General features: G+C 42.1%; 1 protein-coding gene across 1 annotated transcript in view; it reads right to left on the reverse strand.

The window, feature by feature from the left end:
* The window catches only part of LOC112102551 (NAD(P) transhydrogenase, mitochondrial-like), a 73,661-nt gene that overhangs the window by 36,760 nt on the left and 15,297 nt on the right, over window positions 1-21,604 (reverse strand). The window contains exons 3-5 of the mRNA XM_024193910.2: window positions 10,207-10,436; window positions 9,213-9,430; window positions 3,693-3,780 (exon numbers count right to left, since the gene is read on the reverse strand). Of these exons, the coding sequence (XP_024049678.1) occupies window positions 3,693-3,780; window positions 9,213-9,430; window positions 10,207-10,436 (536 nt within the window). The remainder of the gene's footprint in view (window positions 1-3,692; window positions 3,781-9,212; window positions 9,431-10,206; window positions 10,437-21,604) is intronic.

A 21,604-nucleotide genomic window follows, 5' to 3' on the forward strand; every position in this document is an offset into this window, starting at 1 on the left:
CAAACACATGGAGAGTGAGCCAAGTGTATTCTGTGTCCTACCCCCACTCCATGCCCAGTGTATTATATCCCTTATCTTCAAAAGCACTTGAAGTTACAAGAGTATCTGATGCTACTAAATGTAAGTACTTCAAGGAAGTTTCAAACCTTATCACAACTATGTAAGTACTTAAATAACCACCTGCACAAGGTGTGATATATACAAAATAAGATCAGGTAGAAAATGGTTAGCTATTTAAACCCTTAAGTAAAACAAAACATGAATAGGGCTAATCTTCCTACACCAGCAGGACTCAAATGTTCACTCTGGAGCATTGGTAGTGGAGGAAATAGGCCTGATTTAATCAGCTATTTAAATGCTTTGCTCTGTTATAGTCTGGCTTTTCCCCAGATGGATGTTATAGACCAGGAGCAGGCAAACTTTTTGGCCTGAGGGTCACATTGGGGTAACGAAATTGTATGGAGGGCTGGTTAGGGGAGGCTGTGCCTCCCCAAACAGACAGGTGTGGCCCGGCCCCGGCCCCATATCTGACACCCCCCCGCACATCTTGCTCCCTAACGGCTCCTGCCCCATCCAACCCGCCATGTTCCCTGCTCCCTGACCAGGGCCGGCTCCAGGGTTTTGGCCGTCCCAAGCAGCCAAACAAACAAACAAACAAACAAACAAAAAAGCCATGATCGCGATCTGCGGCGGCAATTCGGCGGAAGGTCCTTCGCTCCGAGCAGGAGTGAGGGACCTTCCGCCGAATTGACGCCGAATAGCTGGACCTGCCGCCCCTCTCTGAAGTGGCCGCCCCAACCACCTGCTTGGTAAGCTGGTGCCTGGAGCTGGCCCTGTCCCTGATGCCCCCCGGGACATCCACCCCTCCCTGTCCCCTGACCACACCTGGACCCCCCGCCCCTGACTGCCCCCCCCACCCCATCCAACCCCTCCTCTCATTCTTGACTGCCCCCGACCCCTGCCCCCATTCAAGCCTCCTGTTCCCCGTCGTCTGACTGCCACAACCCCTATCCACACCCCTGCCCCTGGACCACCACCCCGAACTCTCCTGCTCCCTTACCGTGCTGCCTGGAGCACCAGTGGCTGGCGGCACTACAGCTGCACCGCCCAGAGCACCAGGACAGGCAGCTGTGCCGTCCAGCTGGAGCCAGCCACGCCACCGCGCAGCACAGAGCACCGGGTCAGGCTGGGCTCTGCAGCTGCGCTGCCCAGCAGGAACTCGTAGCCCTGCCGCCCAGAGCATTGCGCTGGCGGCGCAGTGAGCTGAGGCTGCGGGGGAGGGGGAACAGCAGGGGAGGAGCCCGTGGCTAACCTCCCGGGCTAGGAGCTCGGGGACGGGCAGGAGGGTCCCACGGGCTGGATGTGGCCCACGGGCCGTAGTTTGCCCACCTCTGTTATAGATAAAATTCTGCCCTCAGAGTGTAATGTAAACTTCAACTCCTACTGAAATGGTATCAGTCCCTTGTTGAATAACATATTTTGTTGGGGGATTATTTTCCTTAAACAAACAAACACACACACACACAAACCTCTCATGAATATCTGTCTCTAGGCGTGATGTGATTAAATGCATTTGTGGCACTTAAATGATTTCATAGGATCAAACATTTGCCAAAATGCTTCGAAAAGCCAAGTTAGAACAGAACTAGGGCCAAGTTCTCCTCTAAGGCCATATCTACTCTACGCACCCTACAGCGGCATAGTTGTGCCGCTACAGCAGTGCAGCTGTAAGGTACGCAGTGTAGTCACTCTTTGTCAGCAGAAGACAAAATAGAACCACCCCCAACGAGGAGCGGTAGCTTTGCTGGTGGGAGATCTTCCCCCAACAATAAAGTGCTGTCCACACTGGTGCTTTTTGTCGGTAAAACTTTTGTCAGTCGGGGGGTGTTTTTTTCACACCCGTAACCGACAAAAGTTTTGCCAACGGAAGTGCAATGTAGGCAACTCCCTTTCACCTCAGAGGCATTGCACTTGTGTAGAGGAGAGCAGAATTTGGCCTGCTATCAGCCATATTAGGCATAAACCTGTGCTTGGGGCAGTGTGGAGCTGCACCTCTCCAGAAGGAGCTCTGAGAGCTCCTACCCACACAGAAAAAGTGGACCCAGTGCACCACCCTCACATGGGATTGCTGTGAACAATCCGCACGGCAGCCATCCAGCTCTGGAAGTGCCCCTGTTTCTGTGACGTTGTGCAGTCTATATGGTTTTATAAAAATATGGTAATAAGTGAATATAATGTAACTGGGATATGCTTCATGCAGAAGGTCTCTTGTAAGGTATCATTACAAAGCTTATAATCTACTGAGTGTGATCATCCTATTTGTATAGGTGTACCATTCTTGTATCTGGAACTAGAAATATAAAATAGAACTCTGAGGGCCTATTGTAATTATGCAAAGTGTGGGCCATTAATGGTGGTTTGGAATCTTGATGACTCCCATTAAACAGGACCATTGTCTGTAGATGGCTGTGTTTTACCTGTGAGTCTTCCTGTATATGTGTGTGCTGGCAAGTGGCTAATGAAGTCTTGCAGTGACATGTGATCATGTCACCTGAACTGGAATCCATCTTTAACCTGGTGCTTTTTCAGTGAGGGGGGGGTGGAAACCCAGAGGGACAAAGGATTCCCACCTTATGCAAAAGATATATAAAGGGGTGGAACAGAACAAAGGGAGGGAGAGGAGAGGAGCCATCATGAAGAATCCCCTAGCTACCACCTGAGCTGGAACAAGAGCTGTACCAGGGGAAAGAATTGTGCCCAGGCCTGGAAGGTGTCCAGTCTGAGGAAAAAACTTACTGAAGCAGTTCTAAGGGTGAGATTATCTGTATTCAGGTTGATTAGACATAGATTTGCGCATTTTATTTTATTTTGCTTGGTGACTTACTTTGTTTTGTCTGTTACTACTTGGAACCACTTAAATCCTACTTTCTGAATTTAATAAAATCACTTTTTACTTATTAATTAACTCAGAGTATGTATTAATACCTGGGGGAGCAAACAACTGTGCGTATCTCTCTATCAGTGTTATAGAGGGTGAATAATTTATGAGTTTACCATGCATAAGCTTTATAAAGGGTAAAACAGATTTATTTGGGTTTAGACCCCATTGAGAGTTGGGCATCTGAGTGCTAAAGACAAGCACACTTCTGTGAGCTGTTTTCAGGTAAACCTGCAGCTTTGGGGCAAGTAATTCAGCCCCTGGGTCTTTGTTTGAGCAGACGGGTGTGTCTGGCTCAGCAAGACAGGGTGCTGGAGTCCTGAGCTGGCAGGGAAAGCAGGGAGCAGAAGTAGTCTTGGCATATTGGGTGGCAGCTCCCAGGGGGGTTTCTGTGATTCAACTCGTCACAGTTTCCACTCAGCCCCCTTTGAGAAGGCTAGTACCTTAGGAAGTTCTAGTGGAGAGCAGTCTCTGCAATCTGGAGAGCTCAGGTACTGCAATTATATCTGGTCTCTGGGGCAGCGGGGGAGGGGACACATGGGGGGGAAGGCTCCTTATGCCCCACCCACCCGTGTAAGGAACAGGTACAATCCGGCCCTAGTACAAATAAAGTTGCAACAAAGGGAACTGTAACGGCTATACCCTAGATTTCCTAGAAAGGTCATATGATGGAGTTGCACTCCCTGACTACACTGTCAGTCAGGACACTCAGTACAGAATTTTACTCCACACATCTCATCTGTACAATCCATACCTTTGCAGGAGGCACCTTTCCAGCTGCTGTTATCTGACCAGTAAAAAATCGACCAAAATGATTAGCTGCCAGGATTACAGCCTTGTACCTAGAAAATGCAGATAAAAAAACATTGCAGCAATGCAGTAAAGCCTCTGCAGACAGAGCATAAGGATAATTATGCCAAAGGTATCATTAGGTACTGTCCCTTCCTGGGTACCACACACAGCTGGGCCAAAACCCTTCAGACAAATATGCAGACCAAATCAATGACATAATTAATAGAAACCCCACAAAACAAACAACAGTTATTGAACATCTTAAACCAATACATCTGCTAAATGAAAAAATACATTCAGATGTCATAACAATTTATACCAGTGGTTTGTAACACTCTTTTAAAGTGAATGCCTGATGGAGGACTATTGGTGGGAAAGGAATGCGTACCAAGGGCGTGGACTCATGGCATAAATAAAATGCTTATTATGGTTACAGTATTTTTACTTTTTTTGAAAAAACAGAACAAAACAAAAACCACCTCTGGGTGAAGCGGTAGTGTCTATGCTTTAATGGGCCTGGGCATATTGCATGTTGCCTTGCAGGCAGAATGCAGGCCAAGCTATTGTTACTTCTAGAATACTGATCACAGGGGTTTCCTCATTAAACAAATTAATCGGCGATCATTTAAACACTGCATGAAATGGAAAATAAGGCAAACAGCACACTTCCTTTCCAAAGGAAGTGTGTGTGCTGCACCCATAGTTATGGGTTTCCTTAACATTCTTTCATAACTTATCCTTCCTCATTAACCGCTGTTCAGAAAACCTCTCAACTTATTGTTCCTTGTTCAGAGAACAGGAGGCGGCCCAGCAAACATTCATTAAAATGCTGTCCGTGGCTTCAAATTTTAGTTGCCTAGCAGTACTAACCAGCATGAAAGTGCCTAGTGTATCCTTGCTACATCAGCCATTACTTTCAGCAAAGATGGCCCCAAAGCAACTCCCCAGATCTGGATACCCATTATTAGCTTCAGGAAAGTTGTGATTAGGATCAGGATTCAAACGTGGAGACTCATCCCACCACTAGCAGGGCTTGCATGATGCTGAATGCTTCCTAAGAGGTGCCGACTCCCTCAGCTCTCACAGAAGGAGCTCAGTACTTCTCAGAAAACCCTCAGCATCTTACAGGGTCGGGCCTGTAGGGTGTGACCTCAATCCTAGGAGCCAGCTATGCCCAGACTTAAGGAAGTTTGGCTCCAGTTTCAGATACAAAAAACTTTGTGGCTCAGACCCATCTTTAATCTTTAGATGACTAAACTGGGAGAATGCACCTCAGAATGAAACCAACAAATAGCAGTCTATGATGGAATTTTTGCTTTAATTTTGAAACTGTTTCTCTTAATAACTATTGGAGGACAAAAGGAAGAGCAGTTGGCAGTTTTGGAATGTTGCAGCTTTCCAGTAACTCAAAAACGGCTTTTTGTAAACTAAAGATTTTCGGTCCACTATGGACTAGTTAGTGCTCTTTGGTATTTGGGGGTGAATGTGAAAAAGGCCAAACTACACAAAGGTTCATATGGTTTCACTGAGGCTCTTGGAGTGGCTGATCATGTGACAGCACCAACAAAACCTAACGCAAACCTCCATGATTAGGCACAAATAAATTATATTCAAAAACTAAGCATGGAACGGGAGAAACATCCAATTAGCCTAAAAGATTACTGAATACATGTGACCATCTCAAAGTCAGCAATCCAAATGTGCATTAAGTGCACACTGTGTAATCCTCTTGACTCCACTGGTGTGTAAAATGGCACAGAAGATGGCCCATTGTCAGTACCATGTGATACTGCAAAGGAGTTATTCTGGGGGAGAGCATCTCTAGAACTGAGTAAAAGAGTGGATGAAAGCTTGGCCCCTGGTGGCTTGAATGGAGTCAGGCTTTCACCCAGTAAATAGACATGAAAGATCGGGGAGACTGAGACATGCTAATGCCCAAGGTAAGGAAGGGCAGGAAAATTGATCATATGAGATATGCCCACTGGATTCTAACAGATGGTCCCTGCTAAATGCTGCATGCATGATGCCCATGAGCCAAATTCTGCTTCGACTTACACCCATTGAGAGCTGTGTTCGGCCCCCTTAAACTGTTCAATGTTTAAACTCAAAGCTGTCCTAAAAGAACCATCATGTACAATCCAGGCTTTTGTAGAAATTTCCTGAAGAATAACTTTTTATGTGCATACTTTCTATATTAGAGCAAAAATTGATCCTCCAGTGTGGAATGCTCTCTGTTCCCTTTTTGTGGTTGTGTGCTTCTTGTGAGTCTAAATATATTTTGGGCTTAGGGTAAATAAAGGGGTGGATGAACGTTAAATACAAATATTTTAAGAGCAGACTGTATAAAAATGAAGACATGTTTTGAGCCCTGTGTTAGTCTATTGGAGGGAAATCAGAGGATTTGACACTAGGTTAATTAAACAGTTTTACAGGCTAAAAGACAGAGATAGAGTGTGTGTAACAGGAAAATACTATTCATCTCTGTACCCTGATTGCTTAAATTTACCAGAGCTGTCAGCAAGACCTTTTAAAAAATATCCTCATGATGTTGTTTATGGCTCTGCAAAGACAAACAATATTGACTGTGCTGACATTATCATTGCTTGTAATTTTTTCCTCCTTAGCAGCATTGGAGCTGAATACATGAGACGTGATTCATATAACCGCACTTCCCTCTGACGGCATAAGGAGAAAAATGGTGCACGTGGGATGAACCAGTGATGGAAATGAATAATTACAAAGTATTTCCTGTTACAATAAATGATGGAAAGTCCAAGGAGTCAGTAAAAGTGTCCAACTCATACCATGCTGGACATGACAAAAAACTCATGTGGCTGCATGACTCAGGTATGAATTGTGGCTGATTAACTTGACAGCTTGTTCTGTTTTCATTCAAACTGACACTTTTATCAGTTTGTCTCAGTGTTCACAAACATCAAATCAGTTCTGGTGCAATGCAGGATGATTCAAGAGGGCCCAGAACTCATTCCTATGCCATTTTAAAGGGATTAGTATACATTTCCCCACAGAGGGGTTGGCAAATCATGTTCCATTGAAGCCACTGTTCCTGGCAAATGCATCAGCTAGGCATCCTCTACTAGTTCTCTGGAGTGTATATTTTCCTATTCCATTACTGGTGCACAGAGGGTTGGAGTGGGGGTAAACCAACCTTTTTTGTAACCAGCACCATAGATGGGGTGCACTTGGAAAGTGGTCAGATCTGGGGTCTGATAACGGGATATGGGCTCTCTCTCTTTTTAATCATTGCTTTTAATCTGACCCAGACTGGCAAAAATTATCAGCACCCGATGGCTAGTCTGTGGTCTACATGAAGGAACCTGGATGATCATCTCCATCCATTTACAAATAAACAAGTGTCACAGAGAACAACAATCACTGCTGGGCATCATTGCTGGCCCTGACAGGAAAAGAGTAAAGGGTTGGAATGGCACAAAGATGTCACTCTTTTCTTGTCCCTAGAAGAATAATGATGTCAGTTTGGCACATCATTAGCTCTAAATGTTCTTTAAAATTCTTTAGGATTTAAAAAGAACAATTCTACCCTGTGTCAGGTACAGGTTTGGCACAATTTCCCATTGAAGTTTAGCTCATTGTTTACTCATCGACAAGGTATTTGAACAGCTGAGTCCTGGGAAGCGTTTTGAAGGAATATTCACTCAAGGGAAGAGAAAGAAAGAGTTATTTTGTTGTGTCTCTTTTTGGTATGGGATGACCCATTCAGACATGTTGATAGCTAAGTGTGAATTTAAGTGGGCCGAAATGTCTGACATAGTGATGACAACTCTTTAGAGTTTGCTCTATATTCCCAACAGAAGAGCATTTTCAAAGCTCCTGGGGACACAAAGAGGGAAGAACAAATGCATAATATTTCCCTACTCAACGTTGTGGAAGACACTAAAATTAAAGGACTATATTCACTCAATACTTTTACAGGGGAATGCAATGATGTCATGGCTAATAGGCAGTGAGAAAGCTTTATCAAATATCTTCTGAATTAAATTTCAGCGGTGAGGAAGCCAGCAAATGGTGAGGAAAATTCCTCATCCAATGAAGCACTTAAATGTGTTTGGTATCTTTACCAAATTGATTCTGTTTGAGATTAATTGGTTCAGATTTTAAACCATTTCAATATGTAGCTTATGTGTGTAAATAACTGGTTCAATGTTTAAACTAGTTTGTTGTGCTTTTTTTTTTAACGAGTTCCTTACCTAAATCTAAATGACTTTTAAATCAGTTCCAAATCTGAATTGATTCCAAATGTGTCTATTGCTGAATGGCAATTGGTCTTGATGGCTTGGCTAGTAGCACAGTGTGATGCCATATAAGAGTGGGGTTCAAGACCAGCAGGGAGATGCTTGTGACTCAGGTTGTCAGAGGTTAAAAGCCTCTGTAAAGGTGATATTTTCATATGGAATGCCCAGCTCATGCAGCCCCTAGTGTCAGTCCTCAGAGTAGCATAGCAACTTCAAAGATAATTTGAAGTGGTAGATATAAAACTAAGGAAAGTGAAGTTTGCATATTCCTATCGATACACTTTCCATGCAAAGGATCTTGTGTTTCAGCTTTATTTGCGTGAAAGAGAATCATGGAAAAACAATAAAAACTGGTATGTTAAAGCTATGCCAAATATAAGAGCACATTTATCACAGAGTCAATGGTATTTAGAACCACATGTGTTACAGTGGATTGACTGAAATAAGTTTTCTTGCCCACCTGCAATAAGCACAGTTCTAAGACAATTTATGTATTGTCGATCTGAGATAGAAAGCAGCACCAGTTTTAAGGCACTGGCATTTGCATAACAAAGGAAACACACCATTCTAAAAGCTGTCGGTGTCCAAGCTGAAGTCCTCAAGGCCCTAAATCAGTAGTGTCCAACCTTCTTGGCCTGAGTGCCAGAATGTAAAGGGGCCGTAATCAATACTTTGGGGCAGATTCTATACCCTTTGTACCTTGCTCCCTACAGTCCCTGGTAAAGAGGGCAGGCAAGTGATGGGAAGGGAGTATCTGGAGCACATTGTGCTCCAGTTCCTCCTAGCTGGTGCATGGTCCCTTGAGGACCATATTCAGCTGGCACCGGTTACAGCAGACTAGGGGTTTGCTGCTCTAACCTCCGCTAGGTCTGGGACAGAGAATCAGAGAACTGTAACTGGTTGCCAGCTGCTCCTCCTTTTCTCCTCTTCTGGACTGCCCTGGGTGTCTGTGGAGGAGAGCGGAGCCATAAGAGAGCTAGCCAAGCCCCTATCCTGTTCTTCTGGAGTTCCCATAGCCCAGCAGAGAAGCAGGCAATGGAGTAGCCAGCACTACTCTATCTTCCCTCTGCATGCAATAGAGAACATGGTTATGTAAAATCACATGTGTAGAATGGTGCTCACAGGAATAAATAGACACATGCTACACCGGATGCCTTCAATTACAAAAATGACATTCATGCAATAAAATTCGTATTCCATATCCTCACCCTGCAATGTTGGCCATCGAGCTTAAAGCATCATATCCTTGAGCAATAGTGACTCGAGGAACTTGGTCCATTGCCAAGACCGTGGTTTTGCGCTGAGCAAGTTTGCCTAGGAGATCTGGGTTCTGAGCAGGGTAGATAAAGCTGACAAGTGTTGCTTTCTCCTTGAGCAAAGAAGCCTCGTGCACTCCCAGAACTTCATTAAAACCTGGGGCTCTGACCTTAGACAGACACAAAACATACCACACATTTTACCTTTTAATTAAAAGAAGTTCAGTCTGATGATTTAAATTAAGCTTTTGGAAACTGAATTTAGTATTAATAAAACACATTGAATCTTTTGTCTTAGGCCCCCATGTCCCTAATGCAGATCCCTGTGCCCTTGTGGAGTCCTATTTTCTAGAGCAGTGTTTCTCAACAACCAGTCCATGGACCGATGCTGGTCCCTGAGATCTCCCTGACACAGTTTAGGAAGGCAGCAAGGTGGTCCCTGGTATAAAAAAGGCTGAGAAACACTGGTCTAGAGGTAGCAGATCCTGATGAAGAACCAGGGCTTTAGATCAATGGTAGTAGACAAAAATGGGTTAAATGCATTTATGTCAAATACCCTTCATCCCATTGAGCAAGTAAGTGATTTACATTATCTGGGATGGAACAGAACGCCAACAATCATACCACAACTGATGTGAACTGGGGTATATATCGAGCAATATCAGAAACTTAACTCTCCCATCAAAAAACAGAAATACAATACATGCCTAATAGGTGTGAAGCAGTTATTGCTGCAAAAGCTGATACAAATATCGTACCAACTATATTACTGGACACATATAAGGTTATGTTTATCAGACGATTTAATGCCATAGATAAGTTGTTCTATTGATTTGATTTCATGATGAAATTCTGATTTTCTTAAAATCAAGAGTCTCTCTCTTCTGACTTTTGCATACTGTCATTGGAATAAATATATATGATTCATGTCAGATGCTAAACTTGCCTTTAAAACAATATCTGAGCCAAATACAGTTTTCAAGTCATTGATTTCTGCTCCAGACGCTTTGTATTGCTCATCAGAAAACTTTGCTTCTTCACCAGCTCCATGTTCCACTTGCACATTAAAGCCTTGTTTAACTAAGGCCTGGACACCAGCAGGAGAGAGTGCCACTCGCTTCTCATTTTTGTATGTTTCTTTGGGGATACCCACAACTAGATCCTTGTAGCGAATTCCTAAGTAAAAATAAAGGAAAATTGTTATTTTTCCCAATTCATATTTGTTGGATTGTTGTTTGTGGAATAAGGGGGAGAGTTTCAAAGGCACAAGGGTATTTCAGCAGCTAACTCCCAATGGAAGTCAATAGGACTGGAGTGCCCAACTCTCTTAGGCACCTTAGAAATCCCAGCCTAAGGACCCAATCCTGTAACCCTTTACTCCCGTGAGTAGACTTTATTCACACAAATAGGCCCAGGGAGAGACCTCAGGGGGAGTACTTGCATGAGGAAGGGTGACAAGGCTGGGTCTGTGTTTTTTGTAACTGACACAGAATGCTACCAGATGAAACATTCTGCTGTTAACTTTTTTATAGTGCATCTTTCCACAGCCAGCCCACAGGGTCACACAAACACATTCATGGATGCCAAAAGGATAACAAATTAAAGTTTGGTTTATAAAAGCCTTGGCTGGGATACTGCTTACACAAGTTTTCGTGCTGTTTACTCTGAAAAAGGTGTGGAATTGACCACAACCAATGAAGTGACAACCTCAAATCCACTCACACATGAGGTGGAAAAACCAAAAACAAGACAGCCGCATTGGGAGAGGAAGCTTTGTTTTTCCTGGCTTCGTATGTGAGAGAACTGTGCTTGTTGACGAAGAGGCAAGGACATATTGTGAAACAGTCTAAGGGCTATCACTGCAGATTGTTAAGGGTCTGATCCAGCCAGCATTCACAGTAGTAGGTACAGTGCTCAATAAATACCTGTTTTCAGAATCAGGCACTAAACTATCATCTATATAGTGCCCAATCCTGTTGCCACTAAGTCAATGGGAGTTTTTCCATTGACTTCAATGGAGCTAGATTGGGCCTTTTCACGTTAAATTCCCACCATGTGGCAGTGGGGTGGGGGAGCAACACAAGGAATATGTATCACTTAAGTCCCACTTAAAGCCTCAAGACAGGATTTCAGTGGTGCAGGGAGCTGGTGCTGGTCCTATGCACAAGGGTGAATTTAATTCTTATGGCTCAATCCTGTAAGGTCCTGAACACCAAGCTCCAGTGGGAGCTGAGTGCACGGATCACTTCACAGGAAGCCCAGCACCTTGCAGGCCTGAGCACTATGAGCCAAACCTTGGTCCCACTGAACACAATGACAAAATTCCCAGTGACATCAGTGGGACCAAGCTCCGGCCCTAAGCTAGTTGACTAGAGTAAAATCCTTTCCCCATTGCTCCCTCATCTTACATCCGTTGTGTTTCTGCAGCCTAGAACTCTTCCTTACGCATCATTCACATCAAAGCAGATCATACACGCCCGTTGGGTCACATGGGGTTAATAGGGTGCAAGTCACTGAAACTTTGTGACCCCACAATTTAACGGGTAATATGCAAGCTGTACATTAACAACTAATGTAGATGCACAAACTTAAACATGTGTTTGCCTAAATGTACACTGTCGGTTCAGTGGCAGACTGCACTCTGTGAGGTTACCCAGACAGAGCTGACACATGCGGCAGGATATTTCTAGTAAGAACATTCTAAACAAATCTATTCAGTGCTGAGCCAATATTTTGCTTAAAAGGTGTGATATTAATGCAAAGCTGTACACAAGCAGGGAATGACTATAAAAAAATCCCAAACAAAAGAAAACAGCAGTGAATAGCTTCTATATTTGAATCACACAAAAAAGTCATTACGGTATGATATAAATAAAGAACACAATGAAAGTGTTTGTAAGTGTACAGAGAGGAGAGAATCACTACAGCTAAACCAAAAATCCAACACAGGCATGGTTTAAATTAGTATGACATAGGAAATCAATATGGCACAGAAGATAATCATCTGGGACTCCATCCTGCTCGCCTGACTCAAGGGAGTTCGCCCAGTGAGGTTAGATGGTGCCCTTAGGCACAAATTTGAGCGTAAGTTGCCCCATTCCAGGAGGCACTGTGCCTCAGAGAGCCCTCTATGAAAGATGAAATATATGTAGAGACAGTGAGTCAGAGAATGAGCTTATGGAAATGTGGTATTATACTAAAATGGTGGCATACTATATTTCTCAAAGGAACAATCATTTAGCATTAGAATAAAGTGCTTTCTATCAAACTCTGAAATCAGATTACTTGATTTTAGATTTTGGGGTTATTTTTCAGTTTCATCTCAAACTGGTGTTCACTAGTACACACACAAAATGGCTCACGTGCATCTGCAAGAATACTTTTCCAGCACTCCCCCTGCCACACATAGGTGGTGGAGTCCACTATTGAGAAAGAATATTTATATATGAAATACATTTGAACAAAGATTCTTGGTATATGAAAATTTCATTGCGTGCATGTGCAGCTCTTAGTACTGGAAAAGTGTGTAGGCAGAAATTGGAAGAATTTATGCAGACATCCCAGGCTTTAGTGAGGAGAGATTGAATGTGTCAGGAATCAGGGCCTGCAGCAAAGCCAGTCTCTGGGCAACCTAACGAATACAGCTTGCCTGTAGTAGGCTACCTGATTAGCTACACCACCTGATTGACTGAAAAAGTCAGCAGACTGGTTCTTAAGCCCAGCAGCTGCTCAAAGCACTTGCTCATGGATATAGGAACTTCCTATTTGCAGAAAACTGAACACCGCCCCTTCCATGAGACCACGCCCCTGCCCCACCCCTTCTCTGAGGCCCCACCCCCGCTCACTCCATCCCCCTTCCATTGCTTGCTTTCCCCCACCCTCGCTCACTCACTCATTTTCACTGGGCTGGGGCAAGGGTGCAGGAGGGTGAGGGTGAGGGCGGGGGGTGCGGGCTCTGGGGTGGGGCTGGGGATGAGGGGTTTGGGGTGCAGGAGGGGGCTCTGGGCTGGGGCAGGGGGTTGGGGGGTGGAGGAGGGGTGGGCTCCGGGAGGGAGTTTGGGTGCGGGAGGGGGCTGGGGCAGAGGGTTGGGGTGCAGGGTCCGGGCGGCGCTCATCTCAGGTGGTTCCCGGAAGCAGTAACATGCCTGCATCGCAACTGGACTTTTAACGGCCTGGTCAGCAGGGTCTCTTTTCGATGGGCGTTCCGGTTGAAAACGGATGCCTGGCAACCCTACATGGATGGGATAGCTCCTGTGCCTGCTTGTTCCTAGGACTTGTTCTAGTTCTGTTTCTTCCCTGTTCCACCCCACTCCTGCCTTGTCCCACTCCAGGTAACCTGGTTCTGACCCTGGGTTCTGATTCCTGACCTCTGACTTAAGCTGTGACTCTTGGCTCTGACATCTGGTCTCTGACTCTGGTTCTGACATCTGGTCTCTGACTCTGGTTCTGACCCTGGGCTTCAATTCCTGGCTACCAACTCCTGCCCTAACCGCTAGGCCTGCTTCCTACTCTGACCATTAGCCATGACTGGTCATGTAACAGAATGGGGTAATAGAATTTATATAAGAGCTTTATGCACTGAGACAAACAACCATATCACAGACTAAAGAATTAGGGAAGAAACATAGGTCCACCTATAATCTATTTAACAGGACATAACAATTGCTTCAGTAGGGAAATCATAGGTTAGGGTGGGCAAACTCCCTCCTAAAAATACCATGGAAATATTCTTCCAAGGTGCTGAACCTACAACTAATAGCCCATACCAAGGCCCTAAAGCCACTGGGTAACATAATATATACCAATGTATCCAACTGTAATATGAAATACAGTAATCTAAAAATGACCATTTTGTGATAAAATGTATATTCTAATGTGTTATGCCACATCATGCGTGCTCTTGCATTGACATGTTATACTGTGCTGCACATATCATCATATATGGAAACTCAGATCAGCGCAGCAACATACATAGAGCGTTGACTATAACAGATGACAAAATAATTTTGGGGAGATAAAAAACAGAAATCCTATAAGGAGTGCTTTTGGTTCAGTAAATCAGCCATCTTTCACAGCATCAGAAGAAGACAGCCTGTACCAGACATCCTCCAAGTCTTCCTGGAAGTGGTAGTTTCTTTTGGAGATTTATGAATGCAAATGCAACTGCCACAATCTAATCTGCTCTGCTCTGCAGAACTACAGACATACCCAGCTCATGTAGCTATTTAATAGTATCCCTAAAATCCCTCGTTAGTTTTAACTTTCTTTGGATTGTTAAAATATATCCAGTACCAAGAATGGGGCAGAAGAAGATAACTTGTTCATAATACACTATACAGCCCTTGCTCAGATACATACTGTGGCTGCTACATAATACTCCCCAGTAGTTTCATAAAATACACACAGTATTAAGTTAGGACTTGTGGTGTAACCAGGTTCATTTTTCACTTGCTACTTGTCCTGCACAAAGGTTCTCTATAGGAACCTAACTTTCTAAGTACAGCTCCACTTGTAGGCAGAAAATCACCTGGCTAAGAATCTCCTTTACAGTAATTAAACAGGATGCACACTGTGGACATTAGTTACACACGTAATAGTTACATATTTCTTAGGTGCTATTAAGAAAGCTGTAATCTTTCCTTTCAAGTCTATGGTGATGAGGAGTAGAATATGTCTTCACAATAGAAATGTCTTTGTATACCCGTACATCTTGGCCCAAAGCATGTTTACAAACTCACAAGACCATGGACGAGAATATCTCTGTGTGATTAGCTATCACACTACATTCCCTTCTGCAGGGTAGGGATAGGGGTGAAGGGAGTATTTAGCTTATTATTGTGGTGTATTTGGTGTACAGAAAATTCTTCCATCAGGATGGAGAGGACAGATAACTGTAAATCACTGAAAAATCACCCTTGCCAATCCTTCGTTGTTAAAACCTCCTCTAAGCTCTCTCCCCCATCTGTATTTGATCTGCAATGCACTTACTGTTAAGCTTGGACATTTGCTTTTTAGAAGATATTTTCTTCTATTCTTCCATTCATTCTCTGCTAAAGACATCACTATTAGGCTCTATTATTTTATTCCATACAGAACCTGTTATTTAGATCATGGCTTCATTCTAAACACATATAAAAGTCTTTCCTTTCCAATGTAAACTCTTCTCTCAGCTGCTTAAAGGGGTTACAGTCCTTTGCAACTAGCATTTGGGCCATCCAAATCAAACCCTTCTCCAGAAAATTGAAATTTTCCACAGCCCCACTCAGTCTGGATGTAATTAGCAGCATTTTAAACCATATCCTTATGTCATCACATATTTTAAAGTGACCCTGTCAACTTAGTTTAGGACCAACATTTGGGTTTTGTAAAAGCACACACATACTTTTTTTTCAGAGCTGACTGGAAATAAGGAGTATTTTTCATAATTTCCTTTAAAATCCATTGAAAAAAAACAGACTGGTTATTTAAAGATTCTTTTCTAAGGTTTGTGAACCCAAACTCAAGACCCGTGAGCTAGTGCATGGCAATCAGAAAGTGAAAATGACTTCAAACAAAAGTACACAGAGCAATTTCATTACCTATACTGAACTGCAACAAGCAAACAAATAGCATGGGGGGAGGGGGGGAGGGAAGCTTGTTAACATTCTTTCAGTTGCAGTAAAGATGTAGTAGTAATAGACAGGTGGATGTTTAAAAACATTGGGTAAAATCCTAACCCTATTGCAGTCAATGGATTGGCATGTTATTTATTACTTTTCTTGGAAAGAAATTGTTGCCATAGCTTCTTGTGCCCTGGAAAGAGTTGTCAAGAATCACACATGTGTAGCAGAATAGCTAAAGAGGTAAATATGGGGACTCCGTCAGTTTTTCCTCATGTGTAAAATGCCGAAATGTCATTTTTGGTTTAGCTCCATTAGTATTTATTCTTTGCTATTTGTTTGTGGCAGCACCCTCATGGTGCTACCTGCTTTTCAGACATCCAAGAAAGGATAACCCCTGTCCTGAGAAGTTCAGTGTCAGAGGACAGAAAGACAAACAGAGGTTAGGGGAAGGGCAACAACAAATGCAGGGGTGGTTTATACATGGCTTCATTCTAGCTGAACCTGGATATCCAACTATCCACCAGTTAGTTAAATACCAGAGTGTCTACTGAAATCCTTTGGGAGTTTTGCCATTGCCTTCAGTGGGAGCAGGAGCAGACTTGAGATGTATATGTTCAAGGGGAAAAATTAAACAAAGTCTACAGTAGTTTATATATATTACCCATTCCTATACACGCAGAGTAAGCAAGGGAAAGCGCTGTCTATCTAATTCAGATCTAACCTCTTAGGCGGCTGGACACAGAAGTATCAAGGCAAATATAATCGGCAGCACGTTTCACCTATTTTAGAAGGCTTTCCTCTCTCACTCTTATTCATAGTTTTATTACAGTAGCTCCTAGGAGGTCCCATTCAGGATCAGGATCCCAATGTCGTGAGCACTGCACAAATTGAGGCCAAGATCCTGCTAATTCCTACAGATATGCTTATCTTTATGAATAGTCCTGTTGACCTGTGTGAGACTCTTCACATGAGTAAAGTTACACACTTGGCTAAGATGCTTCCTTCAATATGAGGTCTTTCAGTATTTATGTTTTATTTAGTTTTCTGCATACTCAGAGCATTCTGAATACAAGATACTGTCACAACACTCACTCAGGACAACATGCTTTCCATGGTTCTTTTGATCTGGGTGCATTCGTGTTCTCTCAGTTTACTTATTGAAATTACATAAGTATGACCATAAGGCAACAATGGCATGTTAAATATTGTTTAGTTTTCCCTTACAAGAACAGTAGTTTAGATTTATTTTATTATGTTCCAAAGAATGATTGCCCAACAAGATAATATAAGCAAAGTAAAGTAAACTTGAAGAAGAGCTTAATTACAAAAAGCATTGTTTGGAACTACATACTGGTGGATTTGCAGTTGAGAAATACTTGACAATTCAGTGTATTACCCAACTGTCGAAGAAAAGATTACTGGAATATCACAGTACCATCCAAATGATTCAGAAAGAAAACATATTGGGAGATTTAGACAGTTATGGCCGCGGTCCTTAGCTACAACCAAGGAGCATAAAGTGCAATGCATGAAAATGAGGCATAAAGATTCCTTTATGCTACCTGTGTGGACTCCCAATCCTGGGCTGACTATGCATTAGGCTGGTTCCGAGACATAACAACTAGAAGGCTGCTCTAACTTGCACCAGCTAGCAGCTACCCTAAAACATCAGACAGGCATAGGGAGGGACACTTCAAACATGGCTCCTTCTCCAGCCCAACTCCCATACTGGCAGAATGGAAGAACGGTTTAGGAACCATTATGCCAGCTCTACCTGCCCTGAGATGATCCTTCTGTGAACATATTTAGGGCCACTCTGCACTAGTGTTGGGGCACAAAGCAGCCTCAGGAGAGCTCAGGATGCCTGGATCTCTGCCTGCCCATAAAATCAGAACAAGTTACAGATAAGTCAGACTGAGATCACGGTACAAAAAATACAATACAATGGTTAAAAACTACAGCATCATGAAGATAAATCCTTGTTACCACAGCTAGTTTTTAAAAATCCTGGCTCAGCATATCTATGGGTACTGGTCATGCAATTGGAAAACTTCATGTAGAACAGAAGTGAATAAAGGAGTTAACTGTCAAAGAAAGAAAGACGAGGAAAAGAAAGACCGAGGAGGGTCTACAAGAAGGATTCTCCAAAATTTTCATTCTCTGGATAACTTGGTGGATCACCTCCTATCCCAGTTTGTTCATTGCATAATTCTCAATCAATCACAAGCAAGAGTTCTGCAGGCCACCAATGCTCCAAAGATGAGTGTGAGAATTATTGCTTTAATGGAAACCCTTCTTCTACAGCCTCCTGTTTACAGCAGTCTCCCTCAGTGGAGGGCTACAAGCTACTTAAATAACACCTGAGACAGAGAACCAAGAGACTAAAAAATTAATCAAATACGTTAAACTGGGGATGTGTTTGGATCTGGTATTTTGATGCAGTTCACAATAAAGATAGGAGTCATTTGTAGAATTCAAATATGAACCCAAACCTGGGATCAGATTTTGATCACCTGGAAGTTCAGGGCTCTTTTTTGAAACTTTTTATTACGTCATTAACATTATCATACTACATCATACTTTATTACTTCCTCAGGATCAGGTTAATATTCAAAGAACCTGACTAAAGATTCTGGCTTGCTGGCTTGAGAGCCCTTCTTCTCTGAGTACGCTAAAAGGGTGACCAAATTTCAAAATACCTATCCTCTTTTTGGTGCTTCTCTTGTGTACATCATACTTAGTGTGAAAGCTTTTCCTTTAAAAGGACAGTCCATACTTTACTATACTGCAGTTCCATAGGAATCGTCATCACATTTTCCCAATAATATGCAATACAAAGACTAGCTGGTTACTAGAAAAAAGAAATACGTGTGTTGATCTGTTTAAAAGGTAGATCCTTTACTGGAGCACTAAATAAGTAGGTCTGGGGATCTCTACAAAGGTGGCATTCTGTCATAAAATGAATCTCTTTCATAATTTCCAGCCCAAACCCTCTAATTCCTGGGCAGAACCACCACATGTAAAAGTACATTCTCCTTTCCCTGCAACCCCTCTAACAGAATGCCTCCCTAGTAGAAAAATATATGATCAATCTTAACCGGAGTCAAATGCCATCTAAACAGTAATTTATCAACATTTTCTTTGAGCTATACAAATTGAAAAAAATATATCTCCCCTTTCCCATATAGAGACCCACTCATCCAGCTCAATTTCTTTGTCCAAATTCCCTCTCCCATCTTTTCATTTGGGTTGTTTTCTTAACATCTTTTTCAAACAAAATTGTATATATCTCAGAACTTTATATATATATATAATCTCCATTTCAAAAGATCTAAATAGAACCACCTTGGATCAAGATTTCAAAATAAAATATTGGACTTGCAAAAATTGAAAATACAGGATCTTTACATTATTTACATTACTACATATCTCTTTGGTATGATTTCAAAGTCAGGACGAAGGAACAAATATCCAAATTGAATAATCCCAGCTCTTACCCAAAATGAATAATCATTTTGATATTTCCTAGGGATAAATTCCTGATTATTAATTAAAGTAGCTAAGGATTGGGGCCTGGGTGACAAGAATTTTAAAAAATTGTCCAAAGCTGCTAAGGCGGTCTGGGTGAATGGGTGATTCTTTTTTTATTTTTAGTGATCTACATTTCTTTTTAACCCAACAATTACTATAAATAGCTATATTTGGGCTCCAGTCTTTATCAGATGGTCTATTTTTTACCTAATTGATGACGATGATAAATGAAATTAGGGTAAATTAGTCCACCTCCTCCAAGACTTTTATTCTACACTGGAGGGTAATTTGCTTTAAAAAGGTTTTTATGCTTCTCCACAATATCTATTCCTAAATATTTTAAAGATTCCTTTAGCCATTTAAATTTATGTAGCTGACAACAGTTTGTTTTGACCCCTTTGGTAATAGTAATTCCTAAGATTTCAGATTTACAGTAGTTTATTTTGAAGCCTGATACCTGCCCAAATTCCAAAATTAAGTGGTCTATAGTTTTTTATGAGGCTTCTGGATCCTACAAACATAACAAAATACATCAATCAGCATGCAGAGCTATTTTGTGTTCTAATCTGGATAGCATTTTGATGCCTTTTACCAAAGGGCTGTTTCTCCATTTGCATTTATTGCAAAGGGCTCCATTGTCAAAGCAAACAACAGGAGGGATAATGGTCAACCTTGTCTTGTACCCCTAGACAAATTAAAAGGAGGAGATTTATGACCATTAACTAAAGCAGACACTCGGGGAAGAGTATATAGGCCTATGTTACTATAAAACTGATTTCCAAAACCAAAGCTTACTAAATCTATCTGAGGTACTACCAGTGCAGTCTGTGAAAGGCTCTCTCACAGTGTTCAAAGAAACCAGCGCACAGTAAGACTTGCAACAATTAACAACATAGATCATATTTGGAGTTCTGATATTATCTGATAGATGCCTGCCAGCAATGAACCCAGATTGTTCAGGATGAACAAATTTGGGCAAGATGACATTCAGTCTGTTTGCTAGCACCTTGGCATAAATTTTAGCATCCACATTAATTAAAGAAATTGTGTATGATGCACAATTGGTAAGATCTTTTCCTTCTTTAGGAACGACCACAATTTTTGCCTCTTTCCATGAATCTGAAATCTTGTTCCTCTGCAATATAGTATTAAACAATTCCGTTAAAACAGGGACCAACCTTTGCTTTGGAGCTCTGTAATACTCCTCAGAAAACCCATTGGAACCTGGAGTTTTACTGGATTTTGAATTCTTAATTACAACTTCAACTTCCTTTGTAGCAATTTGCCTATCAAGAGCTCCCACATTGTCCTCTGAGAGCTAAAGTAGATTCACATTTCTCAAATATCTACTTATAAGTTCAGGATTGGGGTTCTGAAATGCACAAAGTATGAAAAAAGTTAGCAAATGTTTCAGAAATCTATTTGATGCTAGTTATTAAATCTTCCTTTGTATTTCTAATCAGAAGAATGGCTGATTTATCCTGTTCCTTTTTTAAACTTTCTGGCTAAAAGCCTTTTGGCTTTACTGCCCTTTTCATAATATTTGTGTCTAAAATAGCTAAGTGTTTGCCCTTGATTGGGAACATATACATTATCTAAGGTGAGAAGTTTACCTTTCAAAGACCCCTTAACTAAAATATATTCTGCCCTCTGTATCATGCTAAAAGAGTAAAAGGGAAATGTTTAGCAAATAGTATTGCCACCTCTCTTCTATTAGAGAGATATATGGTAGCTGTGTCCAAGAAGTATTCAGATGTTTATCATTTTTCTTCAAGTGTGTTTTTTGTAAATAGATTATACTAGGAAAATCCTTTTTCAGTGAGCAGAATACCCCTTTCCATTTTGTTGAATTGTTCATCCCCTTAACATTAACATTATGACATTAATAACCTCACCCATAAGTACCAAGTCTATTCTCACTCAGTATATTACCCTTTGTTAAAAGCAGTGAGACCCCCCCTAGCCAAATGCCAGGTCTCCATTATAATTGCATCTCTTCTTTAAATAACATTTTAGACAGAGTTCCCATCACACAGACAGTAATTTTAAAACTTCCACATACACCTCTACCCCGATATAACACTGTCCTCAAGAGCCAAAAAATCTTACCGTGTTATAGGTGAAACTGCGTTATATCAAACTTGCTTTGATCCACCGGAGTGCGCAGCCCCCCCCCCCCCCCCCCCCCCCCCCCCCCCCCCCCCCCCCCCC

Source organism: Terrapene carolina, unplaced genomic scaffold (genome assembly GCF_002925995.2).
Source record: "Terrapene carolina triunguis isolate 2854851 unplaced genomic scaffold, T_m_triunguis-2.0 Scaffold67, whole genome shotgun sequence".
Lineage (NCBI taxonomy): Eukaryota > Metazoa > Chordata > Testudines > Emydidae > Terrapene > Terrapene triunguis.